This window comes from Cinclus cinclus, chromosome 2 (genome assembly GCF_963662255.1).
Source record: "Cinclus cinclus chromosome 2, bCinCin1.1, whole genome shotgun sequence".
NCBI classification, from domain to species: Eukaryota; Metazoa; Chordata; class Aves; order Passeriformes; family Cinclidae; genus Cinclus; species Cinclus cinclus.
The window spans coordinates 78,904,791-78,928,280 of NC_085047.1; the positions used below are offsets into that span (position 1 = coordinate 78,904,791).

Sequence of the window (23,490 nt, forward strand, 5' to 3'; positions counted from 1 at the left end):
GGATTTACTACAAAAAGAACAATGCATGTTTATTAAAAACAGAGTGGCTTTTAGCAGCAGCAGTAGCTCCGCACACAATACACCAAAGCACAACGGGGGCCTTCTCCCGGCAATTGATGTGGAGAAGACCTTTGGCAGAGCAATATGGAAATTCGCATTCAGTGGCTTGATTAATTTGGAGTTTGGAAGCCACCTTCCCGAGATGGATGACAGTGGCTTATTAAATAAATAAATAAGGAGCAAGCTGAAGTCGCGCCGGCGTTATAGCATCAGATTTATGTCATCTGCGCAGGCAGAAAAGGCCTTTGTGGCCGCTATTGTTCAGGCTGTCAGCGGAGGCCTTGGCAGCGGCCTTTTGTCAGGACTTGTGTCGGGGGTAATGATGGGGAGATGACGGCGGTTGGTCTGTTTGATGTAACCCAGTTTTATGGACGCCGGAGTTGGCATCCGCGCACGCGGGCGGAAGAAAATAAGCGTGCCGGGGAGCCGGGCCTGCCTGCCCTCGGCTCCCCTCCTCAGAGCCGGCCAGGGAAGATGCCAGCTGTGGCTCTGGGGCTCGGCCCGTGGCCCGGGGAGTTGAAAGGAGAGGAAAGGTGTGCCTTGAGATGGCAGCTCGTGTCTGCTCCCCACCACCACGGCTCCCAGCTCTGGAGCTGGGGAGCATGTGCAGGTGCTGTGGGAATATCAGAAGCAAGCAGCAGGGTTCGGGGAGCATGTGCCTAAAATTATGTGGAAGTAATTAAGAGTTGTCTGGTACAAATCAGAATAACACGGTATATGATAGTAACCTGGCACGCTCAGGGTAGAAGCAGGGTTGGAACATTAGAAAAAATACGCTGCACCTCAAGTTACTCTTTGACATTTTTAGAGAGGCGAAGGAGCACTGATTTAACATCTTTTCAGGAGAATCTATCTGCAATCCCTGTGTTTTTTTTCTAAGATCTTTATACTTTTAATGTATTATTTTAATGTCTTATCCTAAAAAGCAGAAGACTTTAAAAAGCAAAATTTTATTTGGAGTCCTGTGTGATTAATTTTCTCTACAGAAACATAAAAGAAGTTTATGTTGCTCATGTGGGAGTCACTTAGCTCTTCCACACTAAACATGAAAAGTAGAGACATCACCACAAGTCATCAAAAAATGTGAGCACACTGACCTGAAGGTGGGAGATAAAAAAACCTTCTCATTTTCAAACCAACTAAAAGCAGCCCACTTTATTATGTCTCAAAGACAATATCATCGGGTAAAAAGTTAAAGATTATTTGCATCCACTGAGAGTACGTGTCCAGTCTGTGGCTACAGATGATTTTGCATGAGGACTGAACAGTTGCCATTCACATTAGAGGTCTCAGACAATTAAAGTCAATTGAACTCTACTAATGCAGAACTGAGTAACTGGAATTTACTATAAAGACTTCCTGAAATTCCTACTTTGGCATTGCTTTGGAGGCAAGTACCTAAAAGTGAACTGAGTTTGACATCAGTGAACCCAGTGAGAAAGACTCTTCATCCAGAAGCCCTTTTTTGAGGGGTGAAGAAAGGGGGGAGAGTGTTAGAACAAAGCCATCGAGATTCCTACTTAATTTGTGAATAGATTTCATACAAAGTTCCACTGTGTTAAACAAACAAACAAACAAACTGTAAGCCTGGACAAACTCTTAGCGTCTGATGTCACTAACTAACTATGTGCTAAAGAGATTTGCCAGGGTCAAATTGCAGCACATGCTGTAAAATCCACTGGGCAGAATTTAATCTCCTTTGTATAATACAAAATCCGTAAAAATACTGATCATTATTCTGGATTATGCCCAAACTTTAGTCTTTTTGGAAACAGGAGTGTTAGTTCTTTTTTGTATTGCATGCAATGGAGAAAAGTGTTTTCTTGAACTGTTTTACTTGCTCTTAAATAGGAGGGGGAGCTGAACGTAAAAAATAAGTGCATTTTACTGGCTAGTATTGTCCTATTAGCTAGATGTGTGCTCTACATGACCACTTCACATCAGGATTTCAGAGCAATATTTGCTAAGGTCTGTGATGTTAGTAAGATTGCATGGTATAGATTTGGTATTAACTGAGATCTGTAATAAAGTAATTTCATTTAAGAAACTGCACATTCTGTTCATCTTTATGTGACTGGCTGAGTTCAGTGTAAGCAATGCCAATTAGCTTTGGAAAACTGTGTAGATTGGCAAAACAGAACTGCTGTGGTAAGCTAAGAAGGTCTATACTACATGAAAAAAAATTTAAGGGCTAAACATTACAGGTAATCATACAAGTCAATTTAGACTAAGTTTTCTAAATTCATGCTATATATCTAACTTTGGAAAGTATTATATATAAATAACTTTTGAAACTATTCATGCTATGTATCTTTAACTTTGGAATATATTTTAGTAGCGTTACATAGAACACTCTGTGTGACTTTTAAATAACTCCTGCAAACACACCATCAGCTTTTCAAAGTGGTTGATGGTTGCCTTGGTGAAGTTTTCATCCACAGCTGGCATGAGTTTTCATCCCCAGTAACCTTCTAGAAACAGAAAATCCTCTTTCCAAAAGGTTGTCTTCACTTCTGTGTGACTTCAGTTGGTGAATTGAGAGCTTTGGGTATTTGGGAAGAAGCAGACCTCATTTTACAGCATTTATCTACCCTAATCTACCCATGTAAAAAAACACAAAAACAACAAAAACCCAAAATTGTTTTTGAAACCTCCTTCTGCTGTGCATGCTGTGACTTTCCGTTATCTCTGGGGCTGTACTTGCATGTGCTCAGTTGTGAGTTCAAATTACTGTTAGACAATGTCTTGAGGTGGTATTCAAAATGTTTTAAAGAAATTAGGGCATATATCAAAAGGAGGACACCTGGTTATGGTTTGCACTGAAGATAGTACACCAAAAAGCTGGAATATTACTTGGGGTGAAACAAAGCCCATATTTTCATTTTGCACAAGTATCAAAAAATACCTTCTAACCAACTCAAATACTGCTCATTTGCCACCACTGTAAATATGAATATGGGCCAAGCAACCACTCTGATTACCAGTGTAATGTTCAACACCTGCACACATCAGAGATTTGTTTGGGTTTGGCAGGCCTTGAGTATACCATTGTCTGAAAGCCTCTGATTATCATTGATTTAGCCATGAAGACTCATAGGAGTAAAATATACTTAAACAAGATGGCTCTCTTTAAATGTGTACCAGGAGTTAGCTAATCAGTCACAGAAATCAGTGGGTGTTTTACCAGAGCAGTGTTTTATCACGAATGCTGGGCATGTGGATTCCCAAAATATTATCCTTTGACAAAATGTTCAGGTTTGTTTCCTGCTCTTATATTAACTTTATGGCTCTGGTGTCCTTCTATCAATCTTAAATCTCCTTTTCTCTCCGACTACATTTCCTTTTGTGCTGTTTAATTCTGTAGGATTTGCTCCTTTCTTGTTTGCTTGTTTGTAGCAAATAGTTCCAGTTGCATTTCTTGGGGGACAGGAAGGATTTTTAGGTGAGGATCTGGTCCCCCAGGTACTGAGATCACCATTTCAGTTAAAGCCTGAATTCTCAAGCAGCCCTTAGAGTGCAGTCAGACATACATTCCAGGTAACTTTGTCCCACTAGCTAGGTGCAAAAACAGAGCATGGCTCTTACCTTGGCATTTCCTTTGTGGGTGCTTGCATCCCTCTCATCTGGCCCATCTGATTGAGTTTATTAGGCAAAAAAAATTAGCACCTTCTAATTAAATGTAAAATGTTTTCACTAAAACTGTTTTCCAGATTCTTGATGTTAAGGAACTAGAAGAAAAATTAAATTCCAAAATTCCTCTTTACCTATGCATTAATGAATCTCAAGACCCAAACGCAAACAAAAATTCATGGACAACTAAGTTTGAGAAGCAATGACTGCTGCAGGTGTGTACACCAACTAGCAAAAGATAATTCCAAATCAAAAAACTGTGCTTGTGTTAAAATGATGCACTTTTGTGTTAAAATGATGGAGATCTTTCTACTGCTCTTTCGTAATGTGCTGAAATGTTTTTTTTTTTTGCTTATTTCTGAGCTAAGTTTCAGGGTCCTAACCAAATCTTCCAAAAAGAGAATGAAAAAGACAGAAAATCTTTTTTGGAGTATGCCCTGACCTATAAAAGCACTGCTCTGCAGGAGTTACAAATGGCTTTTTGGCTAAGTTCAGCAGCTGAAAGGGCCTCTACTTTTGTCTCCAGCTCTGACAATAGCTGTGGAGAAGAATGTCTTCTTTAAAATTTCTGAGGATCAAGCTGAACCTTCAGCTGCCAGAGTTTCGTCTCTCCTTTTCCCTGCGCGTCCCATCCCCCCCCAAAAAGAAAGTTAAAGGGCCTAATCCCGCTTCCATTGAAATTGATGTAACTTTCTCTTGTCAGTATTTTTTTAAGGTAGGCTCCTCTTTTGGGCTGCTGGAAGAATTTTTAGGTTACTTTTTAGTATACTTCTAGGCTGAAATGAGGTTTCATATTTTACAATACAATATAAAAATTGCTAAGGAAAGGAGACAAGATTTCATTTCTGTAAAAACAGTTTGATAATAAGCAGTAGAAAGCTGGTGCTTTCTCCATGGTTGTGGACAGTGTAAGCTCTCCTGTTGTCAGTTGTAAGCTTCTGTATCAGGGCTATGGTCAGCTGTCCCCCAGCACTGATGATCCAGCACCAGCAGGCTCTCTGGAGTCAGGAAAGTAAATTAGTTATTCCAGGAAATAGCTGAGCTGTCAGCAGGTCTCTTTGTTCATTTTTTTTTTTAAAGGAGTGCCTTGGTGCCTACATTTCTGATATTCCAGTTGCTACTCCACCTGCCCTGGCAGTGAGACCTGGGCTCAGTCTCACCATCACTCTGACCAGGCTCAAACTCCAAAAATGCCCAAGTTGTTCAGCCATTTGCTATTTTGATCAAGGATCCCTTATTCTTCCTGTTGAAGCTCAGCAAGAAAGAAATGTCAATTGCTTTTCATATGGCAGAAATATACCTATGCCTCAGTCCTCCCCAAAGCAGCTAGTATCCTGGAGCACAGGAGAACACGTTCTCAGAGAACATGGGCAATGGGGGAGACCGAGGATCCCCTTTCCTGGGACAAACTCATATACACAGTGACCTGCCCCCCCTTTTGTCCAGCCATGTTTTAGGATGAAAAGGTGCCCATGAGGGAGCTCCTGCTGGACTGGAGATTTTCTGCAGTAGGGAGGGGACGCATCAAGAGCACACCTGGTTTCTCCATCCCTTGGTCCTCACAAAGAGCTGTGGAGGACTGAGGACACTGGAATACTATAGGAAGGGTTAAAAGCCTCCTTAATTGCAATTATCTTAAATTGCTTAGACAGAAGCCTTATGATGTAGCTGTAGCTTTTATAGTGCAAGTTGTTAGGGTAACTTCTACAGTCAGTAAAGGTAACTTCTACAGTCAGTAACTTCTACAGTCAGTAAATGCACACAGAGAGGCACATTGGGAGGGCAGATCTTCCAGCCAAAAGACACCAGGCTTTTTCTTTGGAAATACCTGATTTTCTTCATTGATAAATAGGGATCACCTACCCCGGTAATGCTTTAGATTACCCATATGAAATGTAACGAAATCTGCTCCTAAATTGGTAAAGTATTTAAATTGAAAAAGTTGTGATTCCACTGAAAAAGTAGCAGTCCTGAAACAGCTGGGGAAGCAGAAAAATCATTCTGTGCTCAAATTAAGTCTCATGGTTAGCTGATGAAAAAAAATATTATCCTAAAAGATGTGGATTTCCAAAGGACTATATCTCTGAATATATATCTGTGAATTTGTAGAACTGATAGAAAAATACGTTATGCTTTGCAGAGGAATGTAAAATGGGCACCTGACTGTCAGATTTTGAGAGAATTATTGCAAGGCAATAATGCCACTTTTTTCATTATTCGTATTTTTCACATCAAAAGCCTGGATCTTCAGTTTAACAGCTTCTGGGTTTTGTTTTAAGGAGGAAAAGGACATATAGAGATTTGTGAGAGACGTACCCGGTAGGAACAACCATTTTGAGCAGAGGCTCTGTTTGCTGGGTACAATGCAGTGTCATGGAGAAATGCTTAAATTACTTCTGAGTGAGCTAGCTCAGGAAGTCAGAGCAACGTAATTGCATTAAGTGCTCTACTCAAGCTAATGTTTTTTCTGCTTGTACCAGGACAGCTTTGATATGTCTGATGGCATTACATTAGGTGTGTCAACTTGCTTAATGCACAGAGTAATTCACGGTGCCTAAAGAGCTGGAAGACCAAGATAGGTGCCATGAAAGGAAGCAACTCGGTGATTCTGACACTGCGTTACAAACTCAGTTAGCAGGGAAACATCGCGTGTGTTTGCGGGTGCTGTATGCAATCTATATAATCTATTTCATATAATGTCAGGTATAATGTAATGCCTTAGAGGAGGATTAAATCAGAAAGAAAAAGGAACAAAAGTGGGATCATTTGGCCTCCTAAGGCCCTTAAGGGAATGGAAAACAAGTGTAACAATGTGATGATTGTAGCTCCGAGTTGCCTCCTTGGTGTGACACCGTTGTGGGGCTCCCTTGTGTACCTACAAACTGTGGGATTTGCCTGTGCACCCCTCCGAAGGCAGCCTTGGATGTGCATGGCGCCACTCCAAAATCACAGCTCACCAGGATAAAATAGAGAGCAGTGAATTTCTTTAAGGGCAGAGTAGCCCAGAGGATAATGCAGTCATTTAACTGCCTTGCCTTACTTGATGTATGAACTGGATTCTCAAGTAGTTCCCATAACATTTTGCTGGTGGTTTAATCATTACCAAGAGAAAAGCCTAAAGAATGCAGAGAACAGGACACCGTACTTGTGGGTTTTTTTCAGGGGTAGTGTTTTCTTCTGTTTTTAAGAAATGCATGTCTTTGATGAGATATGGCTGCAGGCTACCATTTTACATTTTATGGCTGCAGGCTACCATTTCACATTTTATGTCAGCTACCTTTTGTCAGTGGCTCATTATTGATGCTGTATTCTGTTTTAATTCACACTGCTCTGCTAATCAATTACAGCATTTATCCATTAATCAGGTGTTCTGACAGGGTCAATAACTGCTTTGCAGTTTTGTGGAGTGTTGCACAGTATCAAGCAAGTAGCAACAGTCAGTGGAGTAGTTTAGCACAGTGTTGTTTACACAGACTGGTGGACCTTAAGGGGAGTAAACACCTAGTGAGGCTTCTGGCAATTATCTGGGCTTTTTGGATTCCTTGTCACAAAACCTCTTCTGTTTGTAAAATTTGTCCTTGCTGGTGGGTCTGCGAGAGCAAGTGCGTGAATGCGTGCACTCAAGGATGTGAGCCTGCGTGCACCCGTGTGTGCCTGCCTTCCCCCATCCCTGTGTGTACAAACATCCCTGTAGACTAAATATCCACCTTATAAAACGTGCCAGTTCAGCTCCATGGCTTGTAACAACTATACTGGTGGTAAATCATCACCAGCATTAAAGGGTTTTTTTTTTCATTTTAGCAAATGGTATAGATAACAGAGGGGGCAACACTTAATTGGACAGTTACAGTTTTGGTAGTTAAGTTACTGTCTATAATGATGGTAACAGGTTTCAATTATCTTTTTTATGACAGATGTACCAACATTTAATTGTTTCTCATCAAGTGTGGAAAGAAAAGACACTTCTGTAGATTTTTCAATTCTTCTACATGTCACTTAGCTGTCTGCACCATTGTTTGAGCTCCTTTCTCTCATCCTTTTTGCAGCAATGAGTTGTGTCATTCCCTCATGATCAGCACTTTTGTTGTCTTTGTTTTTTGCTGTACCTCAGAAGTCCATCTTTTCTTTCATCTCCTTCCCATTCATGCATGAGGGAACAGTTGTGCTCTGTTGTGGGGATGTTCCGCTGGATTTCAAACAGTAGGGTTTCTTTTTATTCTCTTCTAAGTAGTACAATGGGGCTGAATGTCTGTTGCAGAATGCACACACTAATATGCCAGGTTATTTGGTTTCTAAGAAGTCAATAAAAATGCTACATTTAGGTTCAATACTTGGCTTGCTTTTTTTCTGCTGTTTGCCTTTCGATCTTCAGTTATAAATCTGTTTGTTTGTTTCTGGTTATAAAATATAATCCTTGATATTAAATCCAGGCATGGAATCAACAAACACTTAGGAAAAAATGTTACTGGCGATGGAGTATATTCACACCAGCAGATTTGGCAGACTCTGTCTTCCCGGATAAGGGAGGGAAAATTGCCGCCAAATCTAATTAATGGGGTCTATAACAGGAAAGGAGAGAGAGGGGATACAGGGCGGGGGGGGTAGATGCAATCATGAGTTCATCTTGGCAAAACTTTCTGGTTTCTTTAGCTAGTCTTTGCATTTAAGAAAAGGTAGCTTTAGTAGATTTGATTTTTACAGACTTTTTTTTTTTTTGCTTGTGCATGTACTTAGTTTATAAACACTTGTTCAAAATCCATTTCAACAGCAAAAGGCTAAAGACATTAAAAGCTAGAGATATCTTCAGACACTTTGTTCTCATACTCAGGAACAATCTTCAAAATCCTTCTTAATGAGGTCATAAAAGAAAAAAAATCGAACAAGTGGTACTTGTGTACCTCTCTAGGATGTGTCATCAGGGTCACTTGCCACTAGGTTATCCTATTTAAAAAGGGATTGGGATAGTTCAATCAAGCATTGCATTAAGAGAGAGACTTTGATTAATTCCTTCTCTTCTCTATTGTGCTATAGATAATTTCAGTAAATTTGTGATACTTTCTTCTTAGTCAGTGTTGAGGCTTAGCATTCTCAATGTGTCATGCTGAGTATTAGCATTTATTGGGCCTATTTGGCTGAAGTAAAGACGAGTGTAGGCTGCAGACAGCCCTCTAATCTTTGACAAGTGAGGCCATTCTTTCAACATTACCGTTATCTCAGGTCATAGAGAGAAAGTGTTCTCTTACAGGTTTGCTGCAGGAACAAATATGTCATGTAAAGGAAGGGGAAGAAGAAAAAGTAAGTAGGCTGATGATTTATTATAGATTTCTTTTTAGAAAAAAAATAGACGCGACTTTTATGGAGAAAATTACTGTCTTGAATAACTTGTTCATTTTGTGACACAATGGGAGAGAATTAAGGGAAGGCAAAGCTGAGCCTTGTTACCAACTTGTGCCGTGACTAGAGACTTGAAATGCAGCAGAACTGCAACTCAAAACCAAGCTGTAATTGCATTATATCTACACTTCTTGAAACCTAACTTTTTATTTTTTAAGTGATTTGCTTTGGTTGGAAATTTCTTTTTTCATTTAATTCTCATTTAAAAAAAAAACTCAAAGAACCTGTTTTGACAATGAAGAAATTATGTTATGTCCCATTTCTCAACTTAACATGCAATTTTTTCCATTTAAATGTAGGTCTTTAGAATTTGCATGATGTGTCTTTTATTCATTATTAAAAAAAACTTATCTTTATGTCATTTGGTGTAATCTCCCTTCTCCTCCCCGGCTGATTTTGAAAATGTGTGTGATAGTTGCTCCGGAGATTCAAGGCCCTGTTGGGTATACACATATTTAGGCGCTCTTTGAAAAGTGGATTTTTGACCAGATAGACCGTAACGGCTCCCAGGGAGCCACTATGGTCATTGTGTAAATCCTTCTTAGTTTTCGGTTTACTCACTTGATATACCGTAACGGCTCTTAGGGCCGTTATGGTCTTTTGTGGTAATCCAGCTGCTGCACATGCGTGTGAAGCTTTTGTGCCTGAAAATCCTGGGGAAGTTTTGTTGAGAGCATAGTGGGCACGTCCAGAATTGCTTCCTTTCTGGTGGGGTGGGATGAAATGGCTGGAGGAAAAAGTGATGACTCTTCTTCCTTTCCCTCTGGCAGCTGCCAAAAATGTTGGGGGCACCTATAGGACTAACAACCTGCCAAAAAATGTATACAAAAAATCTCAAAACCTTCTGTCGGATGCTCAAAAATATCATATGGAAAGACTGACTTGATTCAAAATGTTCACAAGTGTGTAACAGCTGATTTTTATTTATGCAGTTGTTTCATTTATGTCTAAGATGTGTCAGGCTACTGCCCAGTGGGATTTTTGACAACTGAGTTATTGACCCTTGAAAATGGGAAGTTGTAAGTGAAAGGCTGATATAGTCGTAACTATAGCAACACTGTCAGTGTTCCTGTAATTATTAACTTTTTTAATAAAAAAATTAAGAAGCTGTTTCTGTTCTTAAAGAAGCCTCTATTACAAACTGCTGATGCCACCATGGAGATGTGATATGTTGAAACAATGCATGTCAGCTAATTACTAGAATAATTAAAGTACTGCAAAAGTATCTAAAAGAACCAAACATCACTTGCACATATGAATGAGGCCTATCAGTTCAAACTGTTTGTACGAGGCAGTGATAGCAGACAGGTTTAGAGGTTTAGCCATCATTTTGTGCTGTGTAAAGCTGTTAGAAGGCTTCATTTTCATTACTTGTGCAACTTTTCATGTAGTGCTCCGCTGAGAGAATCAATGTTTGTACAGAGGCTTCAGGCAGAGATTCAAACATTTATTTGGAGTTAATTCTTTTTGTATGGGACCAAGTGATTTGACTGCAATGTGTGTGCCTGCTCTTAGCATGGAGAGCGGCTGCAACTCCCACAGATGCAGTTTTACTTGGGCTGCTTGGCAGAGACCACTTCAGGTTGCGATACCAGTGGATTGTCAGAGCCTGTGCTACACACTCCCTCTGCTAAAAGTTGCCAGAGGTCTCAGATCTCTATCCTTGCATGACTCCAACCACATGTGAGACATTATCTTCCTTGTACCACTTCCGAACCTTTTCTCCCAGCTCTTACTCAGTGGTGCCTGTCAGCTGATGTGTTTCAGGTGGGGCACCTTCAAAAAATGATGCCGCTCTTCTGGAGTAGCCTTTCACCCCCATGGGGACACAGCCAAAGACTGTCCGTCTCATCTGAGTGTGGTTTTCCAGGACTATATGCCTGCGTGTTTTGGGGAGGAATCAAGAGGGGAGGGAAAGGCTGTCTTATTTCGGCAGGATCTCCTGAGCTGCAGACCATTTCCAGAACACTGTTAGGGTTTTCTAAGACTTGTCAAGTCACTGAAGCTTTTGTTATTATTGGCCTAGAGTTTGCTTGCATTCTACAAGACACCTTCTCGCAAGGATGAGGAATGTCTATTTCTGTGCAAAACTTGTGCACCTTAATATTTAATGTAAGCACAGAAAGAATTCAATATTGCCACAAATTACAGCAAGTCCTCTATTTTCTTATTCCTGATGATCCAAACTATTGATAGTACTATATTTAATTGAGTTGTTTAATTCCTTCTGTTGAACAATCAGTTGCTAAGCTTTCCTTAGCCAGGTTTTAGATAATGGCTTTTGTTTTTGCTTAGCCATCTGTCCCTGTATTAATTGTCCCTTTTCCCTAGCATTCACCCATAATTTTGGCAAACTGGTTCCTGAGGTTGGTCTAAATTCCTTTTGGTTCATTTTCTATTGTTGGACACTGTTACCTTTAGCATTTCACACATTTAATAGATGCAGTTCTGGCTACTGAAACGAAGTTCAGTCACTCGCACTGCTTTGCAGGGAGCTGAAGTTTCTTTATTTTTATGCATCATTAAGTGCTGGCAAAACAATCTAGAGGCCTAAATTAAAATGATCGCTTTTGTGCAGGAAATCAGCTTGTAGGCCAAGTAAAAACATTTTTCTGTTTTCTCTGTGAAGTGAAGTAAAAGGTCACGCTTAGAAAGTTTTGGAAGAGCTTCTTCTGGAATGAGCATTGAAGTTCCCATTTAATTTCCATTCTCTGTGCTGAACCACTGTGCTCTATGTGTTTTGCACATCTTCTTCCCCAGTCTTTCACTGGAAGGGCTCCTGAAGCAGGCCCTGATTCCGAGTGGTGGTCAGTAAAGTGATATTACACGAGTGCTCAGAACTCTTCACATTATGCTCAGCTTATTGGCTGAATCAAGATCCCACTGTTTCCTTTTTGCTTCCTCCTCTTCCTCCCCCATGCTCCCATCCTTGACTCCTCTTTCCACTGCTTCGTTCCTCAAAGACTTATGCCACTCTACCCCTGTTTTCCTTAAGTGATACAGTTGTCTGCCCTGAGTCAATATATCTTCTCTGTCTCTGATGCTGCATCCAGACACTCCTCAGTCCCTGCTTCACTGATTCTTCCCTCACCAAAATCTCCGCAGACCTTGTCCTCTCCCTTCTTCTCTTTTTTCTTTTTAAGTTACATCTTCACCTTGCTTTTTTAATCTTGCCTTTGACCTTGTTTTCTTCAGACTTTCTGAGTGAATGCCTACTATGTATCCTTTTCTGCATCCCTGGTTGATGGTGTGGTTTCTTTTCCATGGTCTCACCTCCTTTCCTTGTTCTTCTCTCCCCCAGTCCTTCCTTATCTTCTGTGGTGGCTCAGTTGGGGACATATCCTGGCAGAGTCTGCCTTGCCACTTGCACAAAGCCAAAACCCATTTGCCCTTGTGGTGCCTGGGGGCTGTCTCACCAAGACCCTAGGCATTTGTCACCCCTCTCCTGGCCAGTCCTGCCTTGCTGTGTGCTGGCTGTTCAAGACTGCCTCTCTTGCATTGACTCACCTCTAGAGTAGTGAGTCAAAGCAAGACTGCCTGTTGCATGTCAGCTTCAGTTTTTTATGTCTGTGCTGCCCAGGTCCTAGGCTTTCCTCATTTCATTACTCTGCCAGACCTGGCTTCTTGCAGCTTACAATTACCCTTTCATTCTCTTCCTCCTGTGGACAGTTTTTAGGCTTCTTCCTTAATGACCCTCAAACATGAACGGTCTTACAAAGTTCTCCATCTTCCCTGTTTTCAAAGCCATCCTAATATTCCTTGTGGTAGGTTAAATATTGCTTTGTTGATTGCTGTTTCTAAGCAATGGAAAAGGTGTAGAGAGTAATAAAAGTGTGTTTTGAATCAAGATGTGAATGTCTGTTAAAATAACAGGGTAATAAATATACTGCAGCCACCTGAAACCTTATTTGTCTCTCCAGCCTCTTTTATCTTCACTTCTCCATAATTCAATCTGTCCTGGTCCAGAATCTGTCTTCTGTTTGTTTTCTTCATAACAGGAGCATTTTTGAAGAGGTTAGAAAATAATGAAACAGAATATTGAAGATCAGTGTAATTACAACCACCTGCAACTTAACTACTGGTTATTTATTTTTCAAACCAATATAAGCCACAGAGGCATGAAAAAATGTACTTATTAGTAGTTGTAATATCCTTTTTGTGGATTGAAATGTAACAGCATCTTCAAAATGCTCAAGTTAGCATGTATGACTGTTTTCATGGTGGGAAAACGATTTACGTTATATCTGCCTTGGACAGCTACAGAGTCTGTTTTTCTAAGGCCTCAGTTGTAGTTTTTACAACCCAGACTGGGCCCTTAGGAGAGGGAAGGAGAGCATAACTTAGATTGGAAAAGACCCTTAATATACTCATGGCAAGAGTATGCCCCACCTTATCCTGTTGCTTCTCAAAAGGGAAAAAGGAAAGAATTATTATCTGTTCTCCCAACCCCCACTTTTGTGGTTCACTTTAATGCCTCTAGGTACTGCTGTAAATGCCTGTTTTAGCCATTAGTCTTTCTTCTCCCCTGTTAACTTATACTGGTTGAGAGTTGGTGAAACAGCCCCTGAATTCCCTCCTTTGGCTCCAAAGTAGTATGAGCAGGGTCAAAGAAAAGAGGGTATGAGTGTTCACTTTTCCATGGCTAAAAAATGTTGAGGTCCAAGAGATGAAGTGGAAAGGAGTGCCATTTGTGGCAAAAAACACGTGGCTTGTTTATTCTGTCAGGGATTTGTCAAAGACAACACTAATGTGAGGGGAAGCACTGCTTTGGCTCACTGAGACAGGGGTTCAGTCTACAGCAGCTGTAAATATAAAACACCTGAGCTTGCAATTTACACGGGATGCCCACGGTGTGTGGATGCAAAGTGTGTGATGAAAAGACCTCAAGCCTTGCAAAAGCAAGGCAGCACCATCGATAAGTAATGGTGGAACAGCCTTCAGTCTGGTATATATGAGGTTCTTGGAAGACTTTGTATTCCACGGGAGAATTCCCACTCTAATGCCTTTGCTGGATGCAGGAACAGGTAGTTTATTCCAACAAAGTATGAGGAATGTTTGAGACTAAAAGTTGGGGAAAAAACTGTTTTATTATTCCTTGGATTTATGGAAGTCAAGTGTTTTTGCCACTTTCCACTGATCAGTGCTGCTGTTGTACCGTACCGTGTTGGGTCTTCTTATATAAATACATATATACATATATGCACATTTATATATTTACATTTATATGTGCACAAATACATAAAGAGATTGTGTATGTAGACAGATATATACAAGCATAAAAATATATAAACATAAGCATGCACACAAATAAGTGTTCACCTCCAACTGTTGTGGCTGCAGACCAAAAGAAAACCTTGCCTTTAAGGGCAGGCCTATTTTAATGTCAGCTTAGAGCCTTAAATCCTGTTCTTGCTTGCACACAGAACTAGTGAGGTGATTGGTTTTTGCATGTTCTCCTTTAAACTCAAATTACACAAAAAAAGGAGAAAGGCTTTGCCTGCTGGGTGTGTTCTAGAGAGGAAAGTGGATTAGCCACAATTTTTTTTTCACCACATCTGATGTTAGTCTCTGTCAACAAATTTTGCCATTACTGAGACACCAGCTCGACTAAATTGTTATTCAGGAAGAAGATGAAAATTGAAACATCCGGGACATTCTTCCTATCAGCAAGGAAACAGATGATGGTAAACAAGGCACTAAGTGAGACTAAAACTGGTTCAAATGATCCAAATTCCTTATATATATTATCCACTTTGGGACGTACTGTTTCTTACTATTCTTGCAGATTACTGGCATGCTCTGCAGAATTATATGTATCAAGGCCTTTGCACTGAAGTGTATCTAAAATGTTACCCAAAGAAAAAAAGTTGGCTGATTCAATAATGGAATGATTTTTCTCTTTATCCAGTATAGGACAAAAGACATGTCATCTAACTGTCTTATTTCTTTAAGCCTAAACCTGTATTCATGACACAGGTTGTTAAAGAAGACTTAAAGGAAAGCCAAGTGATGCTTTTATGCATTTTCACGGGGATTTTTTTTTCCCACAAGGTTATATATCAGTGAGTGGAAAGTGTCTGTCGTTCAGTTTTTATACAGATGTGGAATGCTATAACACTTACTTAAAGAAACACAGCTGCTCATTTAAATGTCATAAAAGCTGTTATGTGGAAGTAGACTTAATCCTATTTCTCCTTATAGATTTTATTTTCATGTAATCCAAGACTTTTGCTTATCTATAATGTGCCATCATTATGAGCTAAAAGCCATTTTCTTTATATATGCAGATTGCAAGGGAGGCAGTGGATTTTTCCTCTTCACTTATTTTTAAACAAATATTGAACAGCCTGTCAGCAATTTGAACAGTCAAGAACTGAGTGGGGGAAAACCCTCACTCTTAAACTGAGGCACTTGGATGAATTTCTTTCTCATGGGTCTCCCAAGCAAGCTGTGTGCTTTGTGGCCTCTTCTTCTGTCTATTTTTTTCCCTTCCCTCTCTGCCAACCTCTCTTCTCTCTAATGTCCAGCTCTTTCCTCCCCTCTAGGCAGCAATTAAGGACAAGGCTGTTTTCTAAATTTTAGTTTTAAGAGAGGGGGACCAATGATGAAGGTGTGTGTTACAATGCAGTGAGATAGGAAATCCTCATTCAACAGAACTGTGATGTTTGGGAGAAAAGGGGCATCCTGTGAAACAAGAGGTGAGGGGTGAGGGGAGCAGCTTTGATTCTTCAGTTTGCCTCAGTGTCAGTGGGCCTTTTCATGTGTTCACTGGCCATGGTAAATATATGTTATAGCAACCATAAACACACAGGTAATCTCACCTGGGAAATACAGATAAGAAACTTTCACAGAGCATGTAATAAAATAAGAGTGCTTGGATTTGCCCTTGCACTTGCGCAGGCCCATCAGGTGCTCCCAAAAAGAGCCACTACCTGATAATTTGACCTTTTTTTTTTTTTTAATGAAAATAAAATCATACTGATTTGCAGAGAAGTTGATTTTCACTCCATCTGACTTTAAGTCTGGAAGATTTTTTAAAGTGTCCATGCTGATGACTAACCGACCATCAAATGATATGAGACTTTCTAAGTGGGAGATCTGAAACAGGGACCTGGGAGCCATTGTTTTAGGACAGGTTTCTGTGTCTCCTGGGATGTGGGAAAGCTAATCTGAAGAGATCTGTGAAAACGTTTAGAGAATTAGGAGAGAAAAGTGGTTTAGGAATAGGGCTATAAAAACAGAAAAAATCCAACCAAACAAACAAACTATAGCAATCTTCTGATTTAGTGTTAAATTGTATTCCTTGGCCAGTGTTTATCCTCCATCACACATTCATATTTTCTGCCTGGTATGTTCAGCACCTTTATGGTCTCTGAGCTTGCATATGCAGCAAAGGTTATGCCTGGTAGGACAGGCTGTAATGATATGAGTGATGTATTCCTTGAAATTGGTTTCCTGCTGTGGACATCCTGGGGTGGGGTTCCTCTTCCCCAGGCATGCTCACCTCCTCAAGGGACATCAGGAGCTGCCTGAGTTAGGAGGAGGATTAAGGCTGAATCTGCCCTTGAAAGGTGCACCCAGGGCTTTTGCCACACCCCCTAAATATGCACCCATGGGGGTGGCAGGACCTGACCCACCAGCTCAGTAGAGTGAGGGGTTTGTCCCTTTCAGGGTAGCAAATACTGATCACTCACTATGGGGAACTCTGTGGATAGAGAGGTGCTGAGTTTGAAGGGACTGGTGGGTGCTAAATTTGTAATTTTTAGTTTGCTGACTTTAGTAAGGAGATGGTTTTGGAGGGCCATTGCTGAGTTAGGGTTTGGCATGCCTGTTCCTGTACAATAAAATTATCCTTCAGCTGCTTATGTAAAAGATCAAAATGAGCTGACAACTGTTACCTATTTATCATTAATTTCACCATATTTGTTATTTCCTTTAATCCTGGATTCCTGAAATGTCACCTTTAAGGGTATTTTACTTTTCAAGAAAATTTTTGCCTTTGAAAAAGCTTGGGAATGCAAAGTCAGGGAGACAGAACCAGAAAACAATGTTTCAATATGCATTTTAAAAATAATGCAATTTTTAATGCATCATGTTGGTCACTATTTTTTTTAATTCTTGGTGATGTTAGCAAAGGAATAAGGGGAGATGCAGGATAAATACTGGAGAAAATGCAGATGTTTCATTGTCCTCTGTACAGTAACAGTAATAATGTCAAATTTTGTAATGTACTGGAAAAGGCAGGGGAAAAATGGAATTTTCATTATTGGATAATAAAGCACTTAAATAAAATGCTTATTTTTGTCTATTTACATGAAGGTTCTGTCTTTATAATATTTTTTAATCTACCCACTGCTACTAGTTTGGTATGTTTTAACATTGGATAATAGAACAGAGATGCAGTTAAAGACATGAAAATATAGAAGTCAGAATTTTGGGACATTCCTGGCTATATTTGGAACTTAATAAAATAAGAGCTGATTTTCAATTGGTGTCATTTTCAAAGGAAATAGGGCTGGGCTTATTATTGTTGCTACCACAATCATCATAGAAATATTCCGACATTTTGCTAACATTTAGTAGTGCTAACAGCACAGAAGATTCATTTTATTTTATAAAATGTTTTCATGGTTAATAAGATTTGCATATGACATTTTTACATGATTATAAGTGCTGGAATTTCATTGCAGTAGGCATTAACTCATGTGATTGAAGTTAAGGGAATTTTTTTTTTTTTAATAGCTAATCAAGAGTTTAACTGCCTCTGGGGCATTTTAAGAAAATGTTATACTGTACTTAACAAACATTGTACTACAAATAAGAGTGATATTCCTGTAATTAAAACAGTCTGGATATTGCTTAATGAATGTTTTTCTTATCTTAATGTGTAGGCAGTAAGGATTCATGTAGCTGCCTTTATTAACTTGTGGAGTTAGTTAAAAAGCTGGTTAAAACAGTAAGTCCATATCAGGTCAATATAAAATGCTTATGTAGGGATTTCACTGCTCTTATAAATCCACTAGTTAAAAAATAAACACAGATGCTTGTTTGTGCCATCCTGAGCCATATTGCAGGGTAGTATTTCTGCCTGTAGACATTTCCAAAGTTAAGTGTTGCCTGGAGCACTGCAGGATTTGTAAGCGTTCTTCTTCATCTTCCATTTAGGAAATATTTTTAAATTTCCACCAGGCTTGTATTCAAAACCAGAGAGCGGTTGGTTTTCAATTAGTGTGGCCACAATTGCTGTTGAACTAATAGCATTGTGTATTCGTTCTTTTTTTCTGTCATATTGCATCAGCTTTGATGTAATTACAACATTTTCTCTTTTTTGATGTAACTGCAGTGCTTTGTAGTTTTATAGTTCTGTTCTTCAACGGTTTAATATTTGCTAATTGCTTGCTAAATTGTTCTTCACTGCTCAGTTATTTGGCGCAGAAAACGTTCTGAATAAGTACCATTTAATACAAAATAATTCTTCCATTTAATAATTCCTCTGCATAATATAATAATTCTAGAGAATAATGCTTAGCTAAACATAAATAGTATTTTTACTTTTAATCTTATTCTGAAAATATCATGCAGGGTTTTTTTCCTCCATCTGAAATTGAGCATCTTTATATTATTTTAAAAATATTCACCACCTGGACTGCATCTGTATACATCTAAGTCTCAATTTGCACAAGTGTCTGTACAAAAACCTGAAAAAAAGCAGGTTGACCCATGTACAGCCTAAGAACACATGGAGATGGAACAGTTTCATAATTCAAAATTAATCCCTGGTCCTGGAGGCACTTAAGCACATGGTTAACTGCAAATGTTTGACTATCCTTTTGATTTCTCTCGGCTAGGCACATGCTCAATGGTGTTTACAGGAGCAATTTTAAAATGGTGAGAATACTGAAATATTGTTTTCTTTTTCCTATATGGTAAAAATGTCTGTACTCTATTTAGTACTATAATTTACCTATGTTTCTATACACAGGAATCATCAAAATGTTTGTGATTTGACTAAGTGCAGACTGACATAAATTGCAAATTGAGATAAAATACCCGTGAAAAATTCTTAGAAGTGTGAAGGGACCTTCAGTTTGCAAAACATCCCCACCACAACCAAAACTATGAAGACAACAGTTTGTAAGAAAAAATCAGAAATTCTGAAAGCCCCAAAGCGGATGACAAATTCCCTCTTTCTTTTGACTTCTGCAGCACTAGTACATTGACACTCCATTCATTTTCTTTTGCTAAATAAATATTGTCAGTCACAACTTCAGTGTAATTTCAACTCAGATATAAATCAGAAGTGATTTCAAGGACTGTACTGTTTTCCTTTTCTCTCACACCATGCAGACATGGATATCTAACCTGCACAGGCTCTGGTGAACATAGTGACTGTCTGTTATGGATGGCAAGATCATTTTAACAGGCAGGAATGGCACTTTATTGATTCTGACTTTATCAAGTGCTTGTGTCTTATTTTGTATATAACTCATTAGCAGCCTGCTCCTAAACTGCTCAGGAGTCTTTGGATGAGTTTGTGACTCGGACTTTAATCACAGTAATTAGCGTGGAATTTTTGAATCCTGGTCTCGATCTTGACCTTGTAGCATTTAGCCAACGTGCACACAGCTGGACCAGTGGCAGAGGCTGCAAGAGCTGGGGATGCTCCCAGTGTCCTGGTGTGGGAACCGACGCGGAGGGAATAGAGGGGAGTGGGAAAGAAAAGAGGGGGAAAACACATTCAGTAAGAAAAGAAATTCTTCCCTGACATAGTTACCAATTTTTGCGTGTGTACACCGGGATGGGTGGGTGCAAAGTCAGTGTGTGAAAAGGCTTTGGCAGAATGAGGAGCAAGGGAAGTAAGTACCTGATGGTAAGATGCCAGGGAAAACTGGAAGAGATAAGAGTAGTTTTGCAGTGACATAAAGAATGTCTTCAAAGTTCAGCTTTTCTGAAGAGGCCACCAGGATGGCTCTGGCTGTATAAAAGTGCAACCACTGCAGATTTGTGGGTTTTATATATTCACTTCCTAAGACAGATTTTGGCATGGGATGTTCCAGGATATGTTGTTGGTTATATCTGCCTGGTTGCCCCCCTGAATTGGAAGATTCTCAACCTCCAAAGGCATGTTTTGTCCTTCATGCCACACAGCTCTGATAGCACGTAGTGCATATTTGTCTGTAAACAAATCCCAAGCCCAAGTAAATCAAAACAAATCACACGTCATCATATATCCGAAGCAGTATCTACTTACTTCTCAATGCACACCTTAAAAAAGGCTAATCTATGTGTAGTTTTTTCTAAATCTCTCAATATTGGTATTGGATCTTCATCTTTATTGTTGGGTGTTTTTGGCTTTTAAAACACATTGCAAATTTCTGTTGCTGCTACTAGTTTGAGTTCTGTTAAAATATGTAGTGCAAGAGTTTCCCTTAAGAAAACATACAGCTAAACAAAATTTTGCAAAATCTCTTTACAGTGCTGTAGATTTTAAAAATGCAACTTATAAACTGAATTAGTTGAATAAATGAAAGCACTTAAAATTTTCTTAAAACAAAAGCTGTCCATACTTAGTGTTTATATCTGTATCTTTATATTTAAGAAGACAGGAAAATCGTTATCTTAGCTACATGTTCCTTAGGTGAAAGTGGCAAAGTGAATGTGTTACAGACAGAGTGCTTTTCCATTGCCCTGCAGTGCTGTGGGTCTGATTAAGCAGCAGCAAGCATCCCAAGAAGCCACATACTTTGTCAATGGTAAAAGCAAAGTGAGGTACAGCTCAGCTCGAGAATACTTTATGGGCATGGCGAGTTATTCAGAGTTATCCACACCGTAAGGAAGGGAGCAAAGCCTCAACTGTATGTCACAATGTCACATATGCTAAAGCTCACCAAGACAGGACACCAATTAACCTTGGATGATAGCAAAGACACACACACACACACACACACACACAGGCTGCCCAAGAGGAGCAGCCTGTTGCCATTAGTAGGAAGCAGCAGCCCTTGTCACCCTGAGCCATTATTTAAATCTCTTTTGAAATTCACTTCTTAAGTCAAAGAACCACAGCACTCTCCTCTTCCTCACAAACAGACTATTTTTGCTGCCCTGAAAACAGGAGACATTAGTAATATGAGAAGCCAGTGGTCCTTTTATTTTTATCTTCGCTGTCTAATTTGGCCATTTTGAATTGAGAAGAAAAAAATGCCTGATCTTCAGTCAAAGCAATTTAAGGCATGATGGACCTCAGAGTGAACCAAAACAACAGGGTCAAATGTAGTTGAAAGAACATGGTGGGGTAAATAAAAGGTCTTTTTTTTTTTCCTACATTTAGTGCTGTTGGGAGGAGAAAGTTTGGTTAACTATTTAACCTGTGATAGCCTTTTACCATTTTATGGCTTAGGGGTCCATAATTTTAAGCCTTTCCCAATAAGTTCCTGGTTTGTATTCAATATTTACTCTGGTGTCCAGTTATATAACTTACATTGATTTACTGGAGATAATAGCAGACAAAGACACATATTTTTCCTAAAATTACTTTCCAGCAACTTTGGATTTGGTGCTTAGCTTTCATTTCCACTCGCATTTCTCTGTGTCATTATTTTTATTTTTTTTTAATCAGTGGAGGTCTCCTTCCCCATTTGGTTCAGCTCTCTGTTTTTTTGGCTATAATGCAACGTGTCCTGATCAGTTGGAGTGAGTGCTTGTGAAAGGTCACTTGGAAGTCCCCTTTTCATTTCTCCCTGCTACAGTTTTTCCAGCAGGCAAGCGCTCTCAGGAGCAACCCCCTTCAATCTGTCCCTTTTGATATCCAAAGCTGGTTGTTACGGGGGTTAAATTTCTTAATTCGCTGAATTTTTGTGAGCGCTTCTTTGACTCACCACTCTCAGTCCCCGCAGCTGGGTCCAGACCGCCTGTCTCCCTTAGGATGCTGTGGAAGTACTAGGGTTTATTCTTTCACCTTCACACTTTTGGGGGGGGCAGTTTTATACCTTCATGTGTTCCATCAGCTTCAGGAGAATTAATGTTCACGTTACATCTGTGTGAGACAGTATGAGCCTTATGGTGGGAAGTTTAAAATCAGACAAAGCTGGTAAACTGCTTGTCAAGAGATCTCAGACCATGAGAGCTGGTGGGTTCTGCCTGCCCTGGCAAGGGCTTAGGTTTGGGGGGTTTCTTAATTAGTTTTTTGAGGGTCAGGGAAATGACCGTACTGAGTCTGGAACAAAGGAAGAAATCAAAATGTAAAGCTTAGTGTTTGGCATGTTGATAACCCCCCAGTTTTAATTTCAGCATAATTGGATCAGGGTTAGTGGCAGTTGTTACGTAAAGTTCCTTCCCTTACATTTTATTCAAAAGTAAATACCATAGCTCTTCACTTTTAACCTAAGTGTTTTTCTTTTTTTTTTTTTCTTTTCTTTTTTCTTTCCTAAAGAAGAGCTGCTTGCTTTACCCGGATTTATTTCCACTAGGACAGCACTAAGATTTTGGAGACCTGTATTCTGATGGTAAAGCTTGTGACATGAGCTTTTGTTTTCCATTCGAGGAAATGTTAGCATTTTTTCACATGTTAACTTTTAAACAATTACGAGGAATTTCTTTTCCTTGCAAACTGCTGTCCTTTTTTTTTTCCTCCCCTTTTCTGTCTTCTTGATATTTTTATTTCCCTTTTATATGGAGACTTGTAGATTTTGTCACTTCAAACGTTGGCTGTTCCTCCTCTTTTCTTTCACTTTACAATACACACTAGGAGATTTTTTTTTTTTGCATATTCCTTCCCTTTCTCTGTGAGATATTGTAGTTCACCAAATTTAAAACACTACAGTATTTAGAATCCCCACAGTGCCATTTTAAGTATTTGGACCTGGAAAATGCCCCAAGTAATAACTACCTGAATTGCTTTTAATTACACAATATAGCTGCATCATTTTACTTCAGATTCTTTTTGATTGATGCTGTAAGGCAATTGTAACCATGGATGATGGGATTAAGTGCCTCTTGAAGTGACTTTAGCTTCTTGTGGGAACAAAGGGAAAGAAGAGAACACTTAGTCCCTTTTTGAGTGAACAGCCTTTTTTCACTTGCTATATAAAGAAATACAATTAACAAACATTATCCCCAGAGGTGAATTGAAATGTACATGCGGACAATAACCGCTCTTGACTGCAATTAGACATATATGATCCGAGGTATTTTGGCCATTCATTAGTGCTAATTGTTTGAGAAACAAGCCCAGAGAACAAATGATTAAAATGTTAGTGCCATAACCAGGATTATTAGCATGTGTGATAAAATGCATGCGCCGCAGCTGTACCAATAAAACTCTCCAGCGAGTCGCTTTGATTCGACAAATACTCAGCGCGGCTGCGAGCCCTTCGTATTTGCACAGGGCCTGCTGATGTTTATAAC

General features: G+C 39.5%; 1 protein-coding gene across 1 annotated transcript in view; it reads left to right on the plus strand.

Annotated features, from left to right (window-relative positions):
* The first annotated feature begins 390 nt into the window (after nt 1-390).
* The window catches only part of CLYBL (citramalyl-CoA lyase), a 103,516-nt gene continuing 80,416 nt past the window's right edge, over nt 391-23,490 (plus strand). Inside the window, exon 1 of the mRNA XM_062514936.1 lies at nt 391-593. Coding sequence (XP_062370920.1) covers nt 391-593 — 203 coding nt within the window. The remainder of the gene's footprint in view (nt 594-23,490) is intronic.